The sequence below is a fragment of the Theropithecus gelada genome, chromosome 4, assembly GCF_003255815.1.
Source record: "Theropithecus gelada isolate Dixy chromosome 4, Tgel_1.0, whole genome shotgun sequence".
Taxonomy (NCBI): Eukaryota; Metazoa; Chordata; class Mammalia; order Primates; family Cercopithecidae; genus Theropithecus; species Theropithecus gelada.
The window spans coordinates 41,966,031-41,983,170 of record NC_037671.1 but is presented as its reverse complement, the minus strand read 5'-3'; the positions used below and the strand labels follow the sequence as shown (position 1 = coordinate 41,983,170).

Here is a 17,140-nt window from a genome sequence, read left to right as displayed (position 1 = left end):
AATGGTGATACAGATTTTTTGTTGCAGTTAATTTTCTTTCCTGTTTTTAACCATCCTAGAGAGTGGTGTTATAAAACAGTACTTTGCAAGATTGTGCTATGTGATTGATGAAAATCAAGGTACTCCAGAGGAAAGTATTGTAAATCTGCACTGCATTCCTAACTGTAAGATGCTCGCCACAGGCTGTGTCAGCAACAAGGGTGTGGTTTTAAGATGAGAACAGATGAAAAGTAGTGAAATATGTAATTTAATTGTATATAACTTAAACCGTTATATTGATCTTAATCTGTTTATTCTGATTAGCCCTCATATTTTAAAAACATGAAGCCGGTATACTTAATCTCTAAGACTTTTAAGTTAGTTTTTCCTACGAACTGTGGAGAGCAACTTTGAGACAACTGTTTAACTGGATATTATTCTACTGAACGTACCTGATTATTATTAGCTTTATAAAAAGATGGTAGGTTTGTTTTATAACTTAGGTAGTAGAAAGAATATTATATTTGGAATCAAATAGACTTGAGTATTACTCTTATCACTTACTAAGTGTGACCTTGATATAATTAACTTCTCGAAGGCTAAATGTTCTCATCTCTAAAGTGGGAGGTAATAGAAGTCTCAGAATAGATTACCTAGAGAATAAAAGAGGAAGAATATGTCTAAAATAAAAGAAAAATCGTAAGTTCAGTTTTGATTAGACTGAGTTTGAAGTGGTACAAAAAAATTTAAATATATAAATGTTGATTGACTGCTTTAAGACTGAAGTTTTTTTGTTTGTTTGTTTTTGTTTTTAAGATGGAGTTTGGCTCTTGTTGCCTAGGCTGGGGTGCAATGGTGCAATCTCAGCTCACCGCAACTCCACCTCCCAGGTTCAAGCGATTCTCCTGCCTCAGCCTCCTGAGTAGCTGGGATTACAGGCATGCACCACCACGCCCAGCTAATTTGTATTTTTAGTAGAGACGGGGTTTCACCATGTTGATCAGGCTGGTCTTGAACTCCTGACCTCAGGTGATCCACCTGCCTCAGGCTCCCACAATGCTGGGATTACAGGTATGAGCCTGGCAAGACTAAAGATTTTTTAGTTTATTGAGACTGTATTGTTCATTGCACTTAGTAGGATGATGCTGTGTCTCTACTATCCATAAGCTAATAGTAGGATATGTATCTCATGGAATTTTGTGAACACTATTCCCTCCTATTTTCTCCATATCTCTCCTCATAGTGTGCCCCTAGAAGATTCCTCATGTGATTTTTGCCCAGCCAAGACTGGTTTCATCATCTCCACTGTCATGCCCCTCTAGTTCACAGGCCATAGTTCCATAGGCCATAGTTCTCCGTGGTCTGCAGAGTAGGTTGGCATTACTTAGCTGAAAAGTCTTTTCTGTTCCTTTTTCCTGATTCCTTTATGAATGATCTCAGTCAGTCCACATCTTTCTGCTTCAAACTCTGGCTCCTAAATCTCGTTAGATCATTGTGTATCCATGATGCAAATAAAGCCGTGATGATTATTAGCAGCTTCATAAGATGTATTTTTATTTACCTTTCTATGCCAAAGGGCAATTTTCCTCCTTAATTATTATCCATTGAAATCAAAGTGTGTTTGAATTTTCCCAAAAATGTGCAAAATGTCTTCCATTTTACACAAAATTGAAGTCAAATAAGAAGGTCTTATATGGCAAGTAATCTTGAGACTAGAAGTATGGAGAAAAAGGCTCATAACTTAAATCTAAACTAGAGCTCCATGTGGTCCAGTCAGTGTACAATGTCACTTTTGGAAGTACTCAAAAGTCAGATTGTATGTGGGCTCTCAGGAATTGCAGGAGTTAGGGGAGTGCATTCTCCTCCATTGCTGCTTCTCTCAGCACACACCACACTGAAGGCAGCCACCTGCTACCCTCCCCCGCCATCCTGCAGTGCTCAACTTTCTGCTTTCCACTCTCCTCTAAACTCTTCAGACTAATCCTCCCCTGAAGATAGGTCCTTTATCTTTTCATTTCTATGCCTGTCTCCCCTACTTATTCGCCTAGATTCTCAGATCTCTGTTTCCACCTATTCAGATGGCTAGAGGATCCAGAAGCTCGATTCACAGTTGGCAAGGAAAAGGATGGAGTCTCTAGGAAAACACAGTTTTCTCACTTGGCCTCTCTATTTATAAATTTTTGTAGAGGACTTTGGAGGACTTTGTTTAAATGCTTTCTCTCTCTCCAGACACATTTATAAATCAGTCCTTTGGGTTTTTAAAAATTATAGATTGATGTGTTAATTAGAAGGTTATACAGTTAAATATGTGCACATGCTCAGATATTTCAAGATGCTTATCTTGGTGGTTATCTTGCTTTACCTTGCACTGCACATTTCTTGAGAAGAAGCTTTTTTTTCTTTCCTGTAAATTCACAAAGCACACAGTACCAGGCTTCTCATATAATATTATGAATGCTTGAGAAATGTGATTGATCAATTTACTGACAGAGAACTCAGTGTTAGGATTTTAGGAAAAAGTGTTTTCTATTTTCTTTTGTATGCCTATAAAAGAAACCCAAAGTAACCAGTTCAGATTTTATGCAAGATTCTGTCCTAATAAACTTCTATAGACAATGAATTTCCCCCACATTGTTGTATAAAACTTTGTGGTTTCATTTTAGTTGCCTCCTTAGATGGTCATCTGAAAAATGATTATATATTTAATTAATCTAAGTGTTTATTCTGAAGGATCATAGGAAAAAATATCTGTCAGAAATTCTACAGTAAATGCATTTTTTATAATGTAATTATAAAGTATGTAAATAAGATAATGTAAATAAGATAAAATAGTGTATAATATAATGTAAATATATACTTTTTTATAACACAAATAAGATAAAAATGTAGCCATCACTTTTCAATCCTGTATGCTGGACTTCAGACTGAAACATTTAGAACTGGATTGTGTTCAGAAGGGGTCATTTTCTTCTATTAAAGTTTCATGCATTTCTGTTCTTTTACCAGATTTAAGCTACTTATTAATACTAACACAAAATGGTTTCTTCAGAAACTTGGGAAATAATAAACAGCCTCATTTAGAGAGCACTCTGGCCTGGATTTGGTCCATGAACTTATGGATGTGAAGCTGTCTAGTGTCCTTAAGACCTCGAAGATCCTTTAGGAGAGGCTGTTTGGATTAGGTGCCCCGTGATGTGTTTGCTTCTTGCAAAGTTTGGTTTGAAGTAATTGGAACAAGACTGTGAACAAAGCCCTGAGAATCATAGAACTGGGAAGGATCTCAAGAGATCCTCTTCCTTAGCCCCTGTATCCAAGAAGGAGAATTTGCAAATCATTCAAGGCAGGCAGCTGCTGATCCTGTTTTAGTGACACATTCAAGAGTGGGAGTCCTGATTGTGCCAAAGTGACTGTTTTAGAAGAAAGCACCCAATATTCTTGTTTTCCTATCACACACGAAATGTGAACAATGATGGGTGGGATACCCATTTGGTTTCTTAGGTGGATGATGGTGTGAGGGGATTGCTTATGACATTTCAAAACCTGGAAGATGCTGATATTTCGTTTAGTTTTTTATTGATTTCTTTCTTTCTTTTTTTTTTTTTTTAAATTGGAGTGTTACTCTTAGCATTTATCTGAGTCACTTTATAGCAGCGTTTGCAAAACTCAACATTCCATGGAAGGCAAATAATTAATCTGAAAAAAACTAGTGAGGGCCAGATGGAGTGGTGCTATCTGTGCTTAAATTGGGGAGCACAGATCCTGGGGACTAAGACCACCACGCAGACTGATTTTTTTAAAAAAGACAGTGTTGACCAAACAAATGCTCTGCCAGCTATATTTTGCCTGTGGGTCTCTTTCTTTGTGACTCTAGTTTAATAGCCAGTATGCCCACAGATGTATAAATTACCAGTTAATCTATGTTTGCAGTTTCATTTTTCTCACACACACAACAATTTTGGTTGTATGGGGTAACTGCTTCTAATCTAGATATTCTTGGCCTTGGATATTCCTTTCCAAAATGATTGATGATTTGGTTTAGGTTGACGAAGACTAGCCATGTAACCTACTTTATTTCTCTATCAGGATTTACAACCAGATCAATATATCATAGAAGTGAAGCTGTAAAAGATCTTAGAATGATCTTGCCAGAACATGCTTTTATTGTATTTTATTTTTATGACATTTTATTTTATTTACTTATTTATTTATAAGTAAAGACATGGTCTTCTTGTCCCCAAGTCAAGGTTAATCAAGTAATCAAGGTTACTTCAGAGTAACCTTGAAGTCCTGGGATCAAGTGATCCTCCCACCTTAGCCTCTCGAGTAACTAGGACTCCAGGAGCACACCACACACCCAACTAATTTTTTTTTTTTTTTTTTTTTGGTAGAGACAGGGTCTTGCTATGTTGCCCAGGCTGATCTCAAACTCCTGGGCTCAAGCAATCCATCTGCCTCCTGTGCTAGAATTACAGGCATAAGCCACAGCCCTGGGCCAAAACATGCTTTCAGAAGGGACAGTATCTAAACTAGGGGGACTAAACTCAGATGCCTTTACGCAGGACTTCTATGTTGTACACCTCCGGGGGTGCGCTTCACAGTAGCCTACACAAATGGCTAGGCACTGCACAAAGGTGAGGGGGCACCAGCATTCACATGGACTGCACGGTGATTATGCAGTGATACAGCCCTGCTTTCAAGTCTAGGCAAGTAACATACTTTTAGGAAGCAGTTGATTCTAAGATGTTAGGGAATGTTTGGGACCACGGCAAACTGAAGAACATGTCTCACAAAAAGGCATTCAAATTTAGTTAAGTTTAAACATTCCTGTAGGCAAGTTTTACAGCCAGCTTGAGATCCTTGCTCTAAATCAAGGACTAAGAGGTGTCTTTCAGATCACTCTGGAAACTTTGCAATAATTATGATTCTCTTGGTTGCATGTAACTGAATTCCAACTCAAAGCAGAGAGGATTTCTTGTCTCACATAACTGGTTAGCTCAAAGAAGAATTGAAGGGAATGATATGAAAATCCGGGCCCTTGGCCGGGCATGGTGGCTCACGCCTGTAATCCCAACACTTTGGGAGGCCGAGGTGGGTGGATCACCTGAGGTCAGGAGTTCGAGACCAGCCTGGCCAGTGAGGCGCCCCCACCCCCCCGCCGTCTCTACTAAAAATACAAAAATTAGCTGGGCATGGTGGCAGTTGCCTGTAGTCCTAGCTACTTGGGAGGCTGAGGCAGGAGAATCGCTTGAACCTGGGAGGCGGAGTTTGCAGTGAGCCAAGATCGTGGCACTGCACTCCAGCCTGGTGGACAGAGTAAGACTCTATCTCAAAAAAAAAAAAAAAAAAAAAAAAGTTAAAAAACATTAGCCAGGCACGGTGGCTCATTCCTGTAATCCCAGCACTTTGAGAGATTGAGGTAGGTGGATCACCTGAGGTCAGGATTTCAAGACCAGCCTGGCCAACATAGTGAAACCCTGTCTCTACAAAAATACCAAAATTAGCTGGGCATAATGGCAGGTGCCTGTTATCTCAGCTACTCAGGAAACTGAGGCAGGAGAATCACTTGAACCCGGGAGGCAGAGGTTGCAGTGAGCCGAGATCACACCATTGCACTCCAGCCTGGGTGACAGAGGGAGACTCTGTCTCAAAACAAACAAACAAACAAACAAACAAAAACATAGATTCTGTGTCTTCTACCCCGAGTGTTCCACTGTGCTTGTAATCCAGTACTAAGCTAAGTCAGAGTAGCATTGCAAGAAGAGTGAAATTGACACCATACCTCCACCCCCTTCCCCTAAGCCATTGCCAATCCGATTTCTCTTTGCAGGACAGGTCTATCTTAATTTACTTTTTGACTTTTCACTCATGGTCAACTTTTAAGGTGCTGCTTCACCTGTCCCTCCCCTCTCAACAATGAAATCAGCCCTACTCAGTTCTCTAAGTCCAACCTGGTCCTGTCTAAGAATAGTTTGTGCCACTGTTTTTCAGAAATACCTTGGAGGGAATTCTTTGGGTGGACAAAATGTAGTTAGAAGACCTCTGCTGACATCAATTATAAAATCCATGGTCCTATTACTATATTTTGTTTCTTTTTTTGTTTGTTTTTTCAACTATGCTGTCTCTTTGAGGGACTCTAATTTATGTCTTGTTTTTTGGTTTAGTGAACTAAATTATGACTACAATAATGATTTGTTGTTGATGACTTTCATTTAGACATTGTATCTTGGGATTCTTAAAGCCTTTGCATCTGGAGGTAAACAAAATGAAGCCTCACTCTGTGCAGATCCTCCAGACAGTATTCTGCTTGGAGCCTAGTTAAACAAAGAGTAATAAACATGGAAAAACTAGACTTTAAAATGGCTTGTATTTTTTTCTAGCATGTAAATGTGTTGTGTCTGGAGTAACACTTCAGTTTATAATCTCCAAAAGGGTTGAGGCTTTATTTTTGTTTTATTCGTGCAAATATTAAAAGATAAGAAATGACAAACTATCTTAGCTTTATAATTCAAACTTCTAGGAAAAGTGCATTTTGCAAACGGAAGGAGAGAATTTCTACAATGGAAATTTCCTCTGATCATCAAACTCTGGGTTTATAAAGGGTTGATTTATTTACACATCAGGACTGTCTCTAGCTAAGATGGATTAAGCAGTAGCCTGCATTGTTGATTTTAGGAAGTTCAGAAATACTTCTGAACAAAAATGTGCATCTCACTCTTCATTGCTGAAATGTATCATTAGCTTTTCATTCCTTTTATTAATTACCATTCTCTCTGTCTTTTAAAAATACTACTGAAAAGATAGTATACACATATGGTTATTAACAAGTGAGTATAGACTCTTCTTTACTATTTTATTGTTACAACAGCTTTGTTGAGATGTAATTCAAATACTAAAACATTTACTCTTTAAAGTATGCAATTTAGTTATTTTTAGTACAAATATGCAACCATCAATCACCATTATTTAATTTTAAAACATTTTAATTACCCCCAAAAAGAAGCTCTGTACCATACCCATTAGCAGTCACTCTCCATTTTCCCTTCTTTCTAGCCCCTGTCAAACACTAACCTACTTTCTATGTCCATGGGATTTTCTTATCCTAAACATTTTCTAGAAATAGAATCACAATATATGGCCTTTTTTGGACTGGCTTTTTAAAATTTAATGTGTTTTCAAGTTTTATCCTTATTGTAGCATGTATCAGTACTGCCTTCTCCTTGCCAAATAATATCCAATGCAATGGATATAGTACGTCCTATTTATCCACCCATCAGTTGACGGTCACTTTGTGGTGTTTCCACTTTTTGGCTAAATAATGAATAATGCTGTTGTGAACATTCACTACAAATTTTTGTGTGGACACATGTTTTTAATACTGCTGGGTGTATACCTAGCTGGGTCATATGGCAATACTAGGTTTACATTTTGAGGAACTGTAAGACTGTTTTCCAAAGAAGCTGTACCATTTTACATTTCCAGCAACAATGTATGAAGGTTCCAATTTGTCCACATTGTCACCAGCACTTCTCATTGTCTCTTTTTTTTGTTTTAGCCATACTAGTGAGTGTGAAATTGCATCTTATTGTGATTTTGATTTGCATTTCCCTAATGACTAATGATGTTGAGCATCTTTTCATATGCTATTGGCCATTTGCATTTCTTTTTAGAGAAACGTCTATTCAAATCTGTTGCCCACTTTTTAATTAGATTGTTTGTCTTCTTATTATTGAGTTGTCTGAGTTGTAGGATTTCTTTGTATGTTATGGATTATGGATATGATGACAAGTCCCTTGCCAGATAGATATGATTTGCATACATTATCTCCATTGTGTTGTCTTTTCACTTACTTGATTGAAACACAAAAGTTTTTAATTTTGATGAAGTGCAGCTTATTTTTTTCCTTTGACTCTTTGTGCTTTTGATGTCATATCTAAAAAACCATTGCCTAATTTAGCTCATGAAGATGTACTCCTAAGTTTTCTTCCAAGATTTTCTTTTAAGTTTTATCTCTTACATTAGGTCTGTGATTCATTTTGAGTTAATTTTTGTACATGGTCTGAGGTAGGGGTCCAGCTTTATTCTTTGGCATGTGGATATCCAGTTGTCCAAGGATCATTTGTTAAAAAGACCATTCTTTCCTCCATTGAATAGTGTTGGCACCCTTGTTGAAAATCAACTGATCATAAATATAAGGGTCTATTTCTAGATTCTTAATTTTATTTTATTGATCCATATGTATAGCCTTGTGCCAGTATCTCTCTGTCTTAATTATTCTAGCTTTGTAGTAGGTTTTGAAATAGGGACGTGTGAGTCATCTACCTTTATTCTTTCTTTTCAAGATTGTTTTAGCTATTCTGTGTCCCTTAACTTTCCATATAAATTTTAGAAGCATATTGTCAATTTCTGCAAATAAGCCAGCTTGAATTTTGATAGAAATTGCATAAATGTAGATCAGTTTAGGGAATATTGCTATCTGCACAGTGTTAACACTTGTATCGTACAACCCTGCTGAACTTGTTTCTTCTCATAATTTTATAGTAAATTCCTTAGGATTTTCTATATACAATATTATGTCATGTGCAAATAGAGAATTCTATATCTGGCAATATTATTCTCAAAAATGAAGAAGAAATTAAGACATTCCAAGATGAACAAAAACTGAGCAAATTTGTCATCTGAACAAACTAGCCAGTAAATTTAGGCAAGATAATGAAATAAATTTCCTTAAATTCCTTGAACTCCTTGGTCTCCCAGCCTACATACAAGGGTCCCTACATATTTATTGGGGGCACACCTTCAATGCTGAGGAAGTTTGTAACACTGTCTTTATTCTCACTTCCTGTTTGTGCAGTCTCAAGGCCAGCCAGAGATGAGTTCTAATGCCCTTCTTGGGTCTTTTCTGGGCATACATATAGTCCTGAACATGTGTGTGGCCTTCCTGACTCCCAGGAATACATCAGAGTTTTTTGAAACCCCTTATGCACATCTTATTTCACAGATTTTTCTAAGTTTTTGGTTACGTTCTTGTTTACTTCACTGGCATTGCGGCTTTGCCAGCTGGGATATTAAACACTTGCCACTGATTTTTTTTCAACAAATACCCCGAGGACAGGGATGGTTACACTAAGTGAACTCTGAATCAGGTCTAACAAAGACAAGTACTGTGAGTGGAGCTTTTCTAGAGAGCTCCCAGATGAGTCAGAGAGTGGCAGCTCTTTGAGGATGCGGCATTTTGAGGAGCCCCCTATAGTGGTTGCCAGGCTGCTGGATTTCACAGCTCCAATGTTTCAAGGCTGTTGTTTTTCAAGGCTACCATGGAGCTAGGGAGAGGTGCTGGGAATGTTCAAGTTAAAATACCACAAAGCACATGGTTCCTACTGAGTTTAGCTGTTTGTCTTACATAAACACTTCATGGATTGGTGTGAGTCTTTGAATAATTTCCAGAGTTCTGAAAAAGTTGATTTTGACAACTTTTGCCACTGGTATTATTGTTCTTGTGGAGTAATGGATTTTCAAAGATCATTACACCACTATTTCTCTTTCTTTATTTTTAACTAGTATTTTTCCTTAGGACAGATGAGACCAGAAGCACATGAAAAGGCCTAGTGTCCACTGAAGAGTGGTTACAAGATTGAGTTGGAATGGAGGCTCTACAGAAGGGACTGGAGACAAATTTTGCCTGATTACATTTCCTTATTTAATGTTTAATTGTAGCAATGTAATAAATAAGTAGCCATGGGAGTATACATAGGTCGAGCCTTACCCTTTTTATTTGACAGTGTTCTATGAAGCTATGCCATCTGGTTTTCCATCCCACAGTAGATGGGAATGGGGGGGCACATATTAGAGACAGACATACTAGGACAACTGGCAGTGAGAAAGAAGATTTTAGCATAAAAAAGTAGACATAACAATTAGCAGATGCCAACGTAGTGTACTACCTACTCACTTTTCATAATCTATATCAAAATGAAAATGTTAATTTGTGCTCTGTATTTTTTGTTTTTCAAGACAGATAATGCCTAGTATATTTTACATCTATTCTTTCTATCAAAAATCAATAAAATGTTTAAGGTTAGATATTTAAAATTTTAGACTTCATATACCTAGAGCATTTATGGCCAAGAAATAGATATCCAAATGATATTGCTAATGGGACATAGATATTTCATTGGTAACAAACTCTGTTGAGGAAAAAGATTCTTTAATTATATATCTAAATTCGTCGTAGTTCCAACATCTTAAAAGTTGAGAATTTCAACAGTATATTGTCTCTATGTAAAAATACATGAAGAAGAATGATTACACTTCTCAAAAGTAGAACATTGAATCACACAGTTATAATACTTTCTTGCGCATTCCCTTTACTAAGTCCATTACATTTGTAAGCACCAATAACACTTTCTACCTACACAGCAAAGATGCATTGACTTGTTGCTGAAGATATTGTTAGTTTAATAGTTGCATAAAGTGCTCAGGACTTAAATGACCACTTCAGAATAATCTCCAGTCAAACCTGTGTGTTTTAAGAGGCCCTTATAGTGATAGATCACTCAACACACAGGCATGAAAGCATATGAAACATAGAACTATAGATAGGACGTTGACAGAAGTAATAGGGCAGGAATTCTAATGTGAACAGTGAGGGGTGAACTCAGAGGAGCCATCTATCAAAAAATCTACCCACAACATGGGGACCAATAGCTGATGTCATCATAGCTGGTTTAGTGGAAACATCTCAGAGATCAAGGAGCCACTTGTATCAAAAAACGAACATAAAGCTACAAAAGTTTACTGTTCCATGTAGCGTAAATTAAAGACACAGTTTTGAAAGTCTACATCATTTCATGCGTATTTTTAAGAGCTTATATTATAGGTGGTGCTCTTCAAAGGCTGAGAAGATCCAGCCTTTGGGTTCTTAAGACCACCATCAAATCAAGGGCCACTCTGCAGGGCTGAAGAATATATACGGACTAGCATCTTCTACCAAAAAGTCATTCCAAGAAAAGAGAGGAGGGGAACTCCTAGAGGATTTTCAGCTGGTGCTTAGTATTAAGTAGGGAATTACATTACAAGGTACATGGTGGCAAACAGAGTGTGTTCCTCCTGCTCTAGGAAGTGACTACTATTGTGAGTGTTTATACCTTGTGAGGTACCAGGTGTCAGGTTGACAGTTTGCCAAATTACAGGTGTTATTTCCCCAGAACTCTTTTTCAATATATTCTTTGATTCAGGTCCAGTGTTTACTAAAAGACGAAGCATATAATTAAGATGACTGAACTCCATTTGCGTTACACGTCCTTTCTTAGAGAACAGGTTTGATGTGCTGCTGTTTCTAGATAAAAATGTAAATTCTAGCTAGATATTCACATATATAAATTTTAATAGATATTACTATAAAGTGTTTTTAATAGTGTTTAATAAGATTGTTATTAGAATACAAGCCATTTAATTCATATGCAGTTAGCCATGTTGATGTATTAAAAGTGTGTCATTTCTTTATTGCAGTGTCCTGGAAGGTTACAATGGTACTATCTTCGCATATGGGCAAACAGGCAGCGGGAAGACATTCACTATCACAGGGGGTGCAGAGCGTTACAGTGACAGAGGCATTATCCCAAGGACACTGTCATACATTTTTGAACAGTTACAAAAGGTATGAAACTTTTTGTTCCTGTCATTTTGTATTTGATATATTCAGCAAAAATTTACTGAAAGCAGGAAATTTATTATGACATTTATTTTATTGTGTCTAAATGATAAAGTCTTATTGTGTCATAACTCTGGCCTTTACCTTTAAGGAAAGGTTGGGATTTTGCTGTAGAAGTGAAAATTAAGAAGGTGCTTCTCATTAAAGTGCTGCTGTTTCAGCAAAGGCTCCAGGAGAGTTCCTTCTGATATACGCATGAAGGTTGAAAGAGCAGACCATACCTTTTACCAACTAATATCTTACATTTCTCAAGAAACAGGAATGTTTTCTTGTGAAAGCAGACCTTTCTTTTAGCTACTGAAACACTAAACAGGACAGTATGATTGTTACTATTTTACACTTGATAGAAGCCCAGAGGAATTTACCAGAGTACAAATACCATTGTAATTATTATCATTGTAAAAAAGAGTTATCTATCTAGATTATATGTATCATTTATTGAGTGCCTCAAAATGCCAGTAGCTTTATCACTTTTACCAGTATTTAATATAACATATAATGCAACTTCCCATTTCATCGTTGGGAAAACTGAGCCTCAAGTTAAATATTTTCCTCTGGGCCCACATCCTATAAGTAGCTGATCTGGAGTTCTATCCCAAGTCCACCTGATGCCTGACTCTGTGCTTTGTGCCATCATGTGTATTGCTCCTATACCTTGGACTGGCTTTATTTTGTTTGTTGTGTTCAAACAAATTCCCTCTAATGAGTCACATACCTTCTCTGAGTTTCAGTTTTCCCTTCTGTGAAAGTAGAGATTGAACTGTATTAGAGAATCTCCAGTGTCCCTACTAGTTCCAGCAATTCCTTGTTTGTATTACTTCTGTATAATAAATGTCTTAACTAGGTCAATGTAACAGTCACTCCAAAATTTCTTGACTGTATATTGTTTGTATTTTGAGTTGCAAAGATGAAAAGAAATTGCTGAGATCTGCATAATTCTAATTGCCATCCATAAAGTAGCAATTATCCATTAGTTCAGCTCATCTTTCTCTAGCTCAAACATGCCAGCTTTGCATGCCAGAAAATTTGGATGAGAAAGGATTGAGTGTAGCATATATGTTGGATCCAAAGCCCTTTTTTCATTTACTCACTTATTTCTGACATTGCCTGTTTTGTTCCCACATTTCACAACCTGGGAATATAATTCCTAATAGTTTTCATTGCTGTGGCCTAATGTGGAATCTTTCTGCCTTAGAAAGATCACTGGAGGTGCAGGTCAACCTGGTTCTGAGAAAGTGTACTGCTTACAGCATGTGGCCTTGGGACAGTTAGTTAATGCCTCAGTCTTATGGAGTTGCTCTGAGGGGCTGAACATACTGTGTTTAAAGATATTGTCCAGTTTCTTGCACACAGTATATGCTCAATGCATGATAGTTATTATCACAGCCAGTAATATCCATATATGGATATTAATGTGGCCAAGTGATCCCTGACCAATTTCAGAGAACCCTTGAAACTCAAAAAAAATGAAGCCAAATCCCATGATTAAGTTAAATAGAATAAACTCATCCTCTCCCAAAGGAAAATATTTTTTGTCCCTTTAAAATTGTTATCTATGGTTATTAAAGTACAGATCCAAATGTCTAAATGTCTCCTTAGTACTTACCATTTGTCAGGTTCATTGTTTTAGATCTGTTTGTCATTGACATTACTGTAAACTCCATTTCATTCTGAATGATCCTATATATCTTCCTGGACTTGTAGTGAGCCCGTTGGAGCCATTTAAAGCCAGGGCAACTCTGTTTAAATGGACATATTTTCATGATGGGGCATAATACATTCATTATAATCAAACAGCTGTGGTGAAACTGGTCAAGCAACTTGAAGTGCATCATGAAGTCTGTTCATATTGTATAGCTGGAAAATGCAGCCTGGTACTCAGAGGTCCTCAGCTGATTGCCTTAGAGAGGTACATGGAGCTCTCTAGAATTCTTAAAGGAAACATTTGACCTATGCAAAGTCTTCATTTCAAGATACAGTAAGAGCCCAGTGCATATTGGGTCCTGAAATGTGTATGGGTATGATAGGAGCACATTTTCACTGATTTTAAGAGAAGAAAATTGATGCCATTTATTTTAGAAATCACTGCTCATTATTTTTGAGTATTGTGAGGTTCAAACTTGTTTTGGGGCAGGAGAAAAGGCTGTCTGCAGGAAACATGTGTGTTACATTACAGTCTGGCAATCCTCAACACTAAAAAGGAGTAATAAGGAAAGGTAGCTTGCCACATAGCTCAGTGAATTTTAAGTGTATTTTCCAATAAAAGTCCAGAAAATGCAGAAGCTGGAAGAGCCAAAGACATTATCCCTATCATCTCAGGGCAGTGGACCTGCCATTTTCCTGACATTTTATGATTTATTCTAATTTCTGGAAGAAGAGATTTTCTCCACTGCAGATAAACATACAAGTTGGCTGTTCTTTTTGCTTTTATTTTCCTTTCCTTTTATATTCATATACTGAATTCTCCATTTGAAGGCTTCTAGAAATAATAATAACTACAGCAATAATAATAGCAACAGGAGCAACAATGATTCATTGGTATCTGTTATGGGCCATACACTTTTGTAAGATTTTAAATATAGAATGTTATTCCTCTGTTACAACAGAATGCAAGATCAGGGCTATTATCCCCATTTTTATGGTGAAACAACTGAGGATAAGGGTGTGGGATTATTCTGTTATAAATGGAGTTCCAATATGCAAACTCAGTTCTTATCTGATGCTAAGAAGAACTCAGAAATGTATACTAAACTCTCAAATCATAATCTCTGGTTTATTTTAGATATTTTGGATACATTTTAAAAATATGTTGGTTTAAACAGGATCTCAGAATGTTGCTGAAATACCCCCTAGGGCCTTTGACGTGCTGCAGAGAGGGACAGAGTTTGTGTATATATTGACCATGGAATACTGTTTTCCCGGAGTATTCCATGGAATATTTTAGAAACTTTGGATTAGACTAACAGCCACACAAAATCTTTTTAGTGTTTATAGTCTCTGATACCTGTGCTAAGCCAAGTTATAACCCAAAGAATTATATTGAAATAGTACCTTTACTAAACTAGGATACTAATGTAATCAATGGGCCATTTGTTGGGATAAGCTTTAGAGTCACCCACATCAGAAGAATTTTCAGCATTAGGCTGAAAAAAAAATTGCTTAGTAATCCAGTCCATGTTGTCACCTTCACAGAACACCAGAATATAGAATTTCAGCTGTGGCTTGAGTGTTTTTATTATACTCATGGAAGGCTGAGAGTTGCTTTACTTGTTCATGTATCATTTTGTTTTTCTGAAATGACAGTATCTTTTTTTTTTTTTTTTTTTTTTTTGAGACGGAGTCTTGCACTGTCACCCAGGCTGGAGTGCAGTGGCGCAATCTTGGCTCACTGCAAGCTCTGCCTCCAGGGTTCACACCATTCTGCTACCTCAGCCTCCTGAGTAGCTGGGACTACAGGCACCTGCCACCATGCCTGGCTAATTTTTTGTATTTTTAGTAGAGACGGGGTTTCACTGTGTTAGCCAGGATGGTCTCAATCTCCTGACCTTGTGATCTGCCCACCTCGGCCTCCCAAAGTGCTGGGATGACAGTATCTTTATTTGGATAATTGGAGCCATTTTAGAACCAAAGAATCATTCATTTTACACTGAAGAACACATAGGGATTTATTAGCCAATTTCCTCACTTTAATGGGTTTGAAAACTAAGGCCTGACATGGTAGAGGCTCACCTCTAGTTAGAGTAGGAGTCCAGCTTTTTATTTATAGGCCACTGTTCTCTCTCCTATCTCTGTGACTTGGTCCTTTCTCCCTTTGAACAAACCCTTTTAAATGGATTGCCTTGGATATGGGTGAGAATCAATCAGGAAGGTCATCCTAAGCAAATTCTCCGTTAGTATACACTCTGACACCCTGACAACCTGCTTGCCACAAGATACAAATATACTCTCCCCTTATGAGAAGCATGATAATATTTGCAGAAATTGAAGCATTTGTATTTTTGGAGGAACAAAAAGAAAGTGCTATTGTTTGATATTTTGTATTTAAAACTGAACTTTCTCAAGAGTTGAAAAAATTCCTTACTTCATTCCACCTCAAAGGGATTGGGTCATTTTGTCTATTGGCAGAATTGAGACTAGGACCAGGCACCTTGACTTTTAGCCTCATTACATTGATGCCTATGTCATTGCATTTTAGCAATGACCCACCAAAAACATTTCTCTCTAACTAATAGCTAAATATCCCTAATTTGCCCTCTCGGGCCAGGAAAATTAACTCCACATGTGAGGTATTGGCGGTGAACTATTAATGTCCACTTATACCTGACTAATCAACTATTGTCTGTCCTCTGGAACTCACTTTCATTGTTATCTATTTATGTCATCAGAAAATATTGAATATTAGAAAAGTAGAAAAAGAATTATGATTAAAGATGGAAACTATTTTGCTCCTGAAATTTTTAAACCAAAGTAATGGTCTGTGTTCTTTTTTATGAATAGACTATTCACAGAATATAAGTTTATTTTTTTTAGTAACCTTTTTTTTTGTTCTGGAAAGTAAAAAATGGTGTGTTACACAGTTCTGCAACCAAGTTGGCTCATTGTAAGTGTATATTGACTTTTTATGTATAATGTGGAACCAATAAAAAATAACAGACTGAAGTTGCTTGTAATCATGGGTGTTGGCCATTTAAAAAAGCTTAATGCATATGGTAACTGGCAACTTGAAAGTGTCATGAACTGAAAATGTAAACCATATAAAGTGAGAGAAAAAGAGAAACTGTAAGGAAACTGAGTGCTAAATGTGTTCATCTTCATCTAAGCAGAATCATTATTTATAATCAATAAATAATACCTTTCCCTTTTCCAATCAGGACAGCAGCAAAATGTATACAACGCACATTTCCTATTTGGAAATCTACAACGAATGTGGTTATGATCTTTTGGATCCAAGACATGAAGCCTCCAGTTTGGAAGATTTGCCGTGAGTAGCAGAACAACAAAGAATGGAGAGAAATTACTTTCAGATGTTCTCTTCAATTGTTTTCTTTGAAATTTTGTATGTTTCTGGTCTCAATCATAATTAGCAAATACTGGATAACCAAATTTTTTTGTAATATAATGGATATTTTTTTCAGTTATGACAAATGGACAGTAGTGATGGGAACTAAAATTGCCTGAAACTCATTTCTTGGGAAAATCTCTTTTGGAGTTGGCAGAAGAGAGTGCAATGAATTTTCTCTAAGACTGGGTGCTTAGAGGATTGATGGGATATGACAGTACTACTTTCTTCCTGCCACATGAAACCCTGTTGCTCCTCTAATTGTGGCCTTTTTCTGAGAAGAAGGTATTCAAATTAGAGTTCAAGCAGCAGTAAGAGAATCTGAGACAGAAAATAACATTTTTACGTTTTCCTCAAATGCTTCTCTACTATGGTTAATGCTAACTTTGGCA

General features: G+C 37.0%; 1 protein-coding gene across 3 annotated transcripts in view; it reads left to right on the top strand.

Annotated features, from left to right (window-relative positions):
* KIF6 (kinesin family member 6) overlaps positions 1 to 17,140 on the top strand; it is a 375,342-nt gene that overhangs the window by 70,363 nt on the left and 287,839 nt on the right. For all 3 annotated transcript variants that reach the window (XM_025382856.1, XM_025382857.1, XM_025382858.1), the window contains exons 4-5: positions 11,488 to 11,635; positions 16,561 to 16,670. In XM_025382856.1, the coding sequence (XP_025238641.1) occupies positions 11,488 to 11,635; positions 16,561 to 16,670 (258 nt within the window). The remainder of the gene's footprint in view (positions 1 to 11,487; positions 11,636 to 16,560; positions 16,671 to 17,140) is intronic.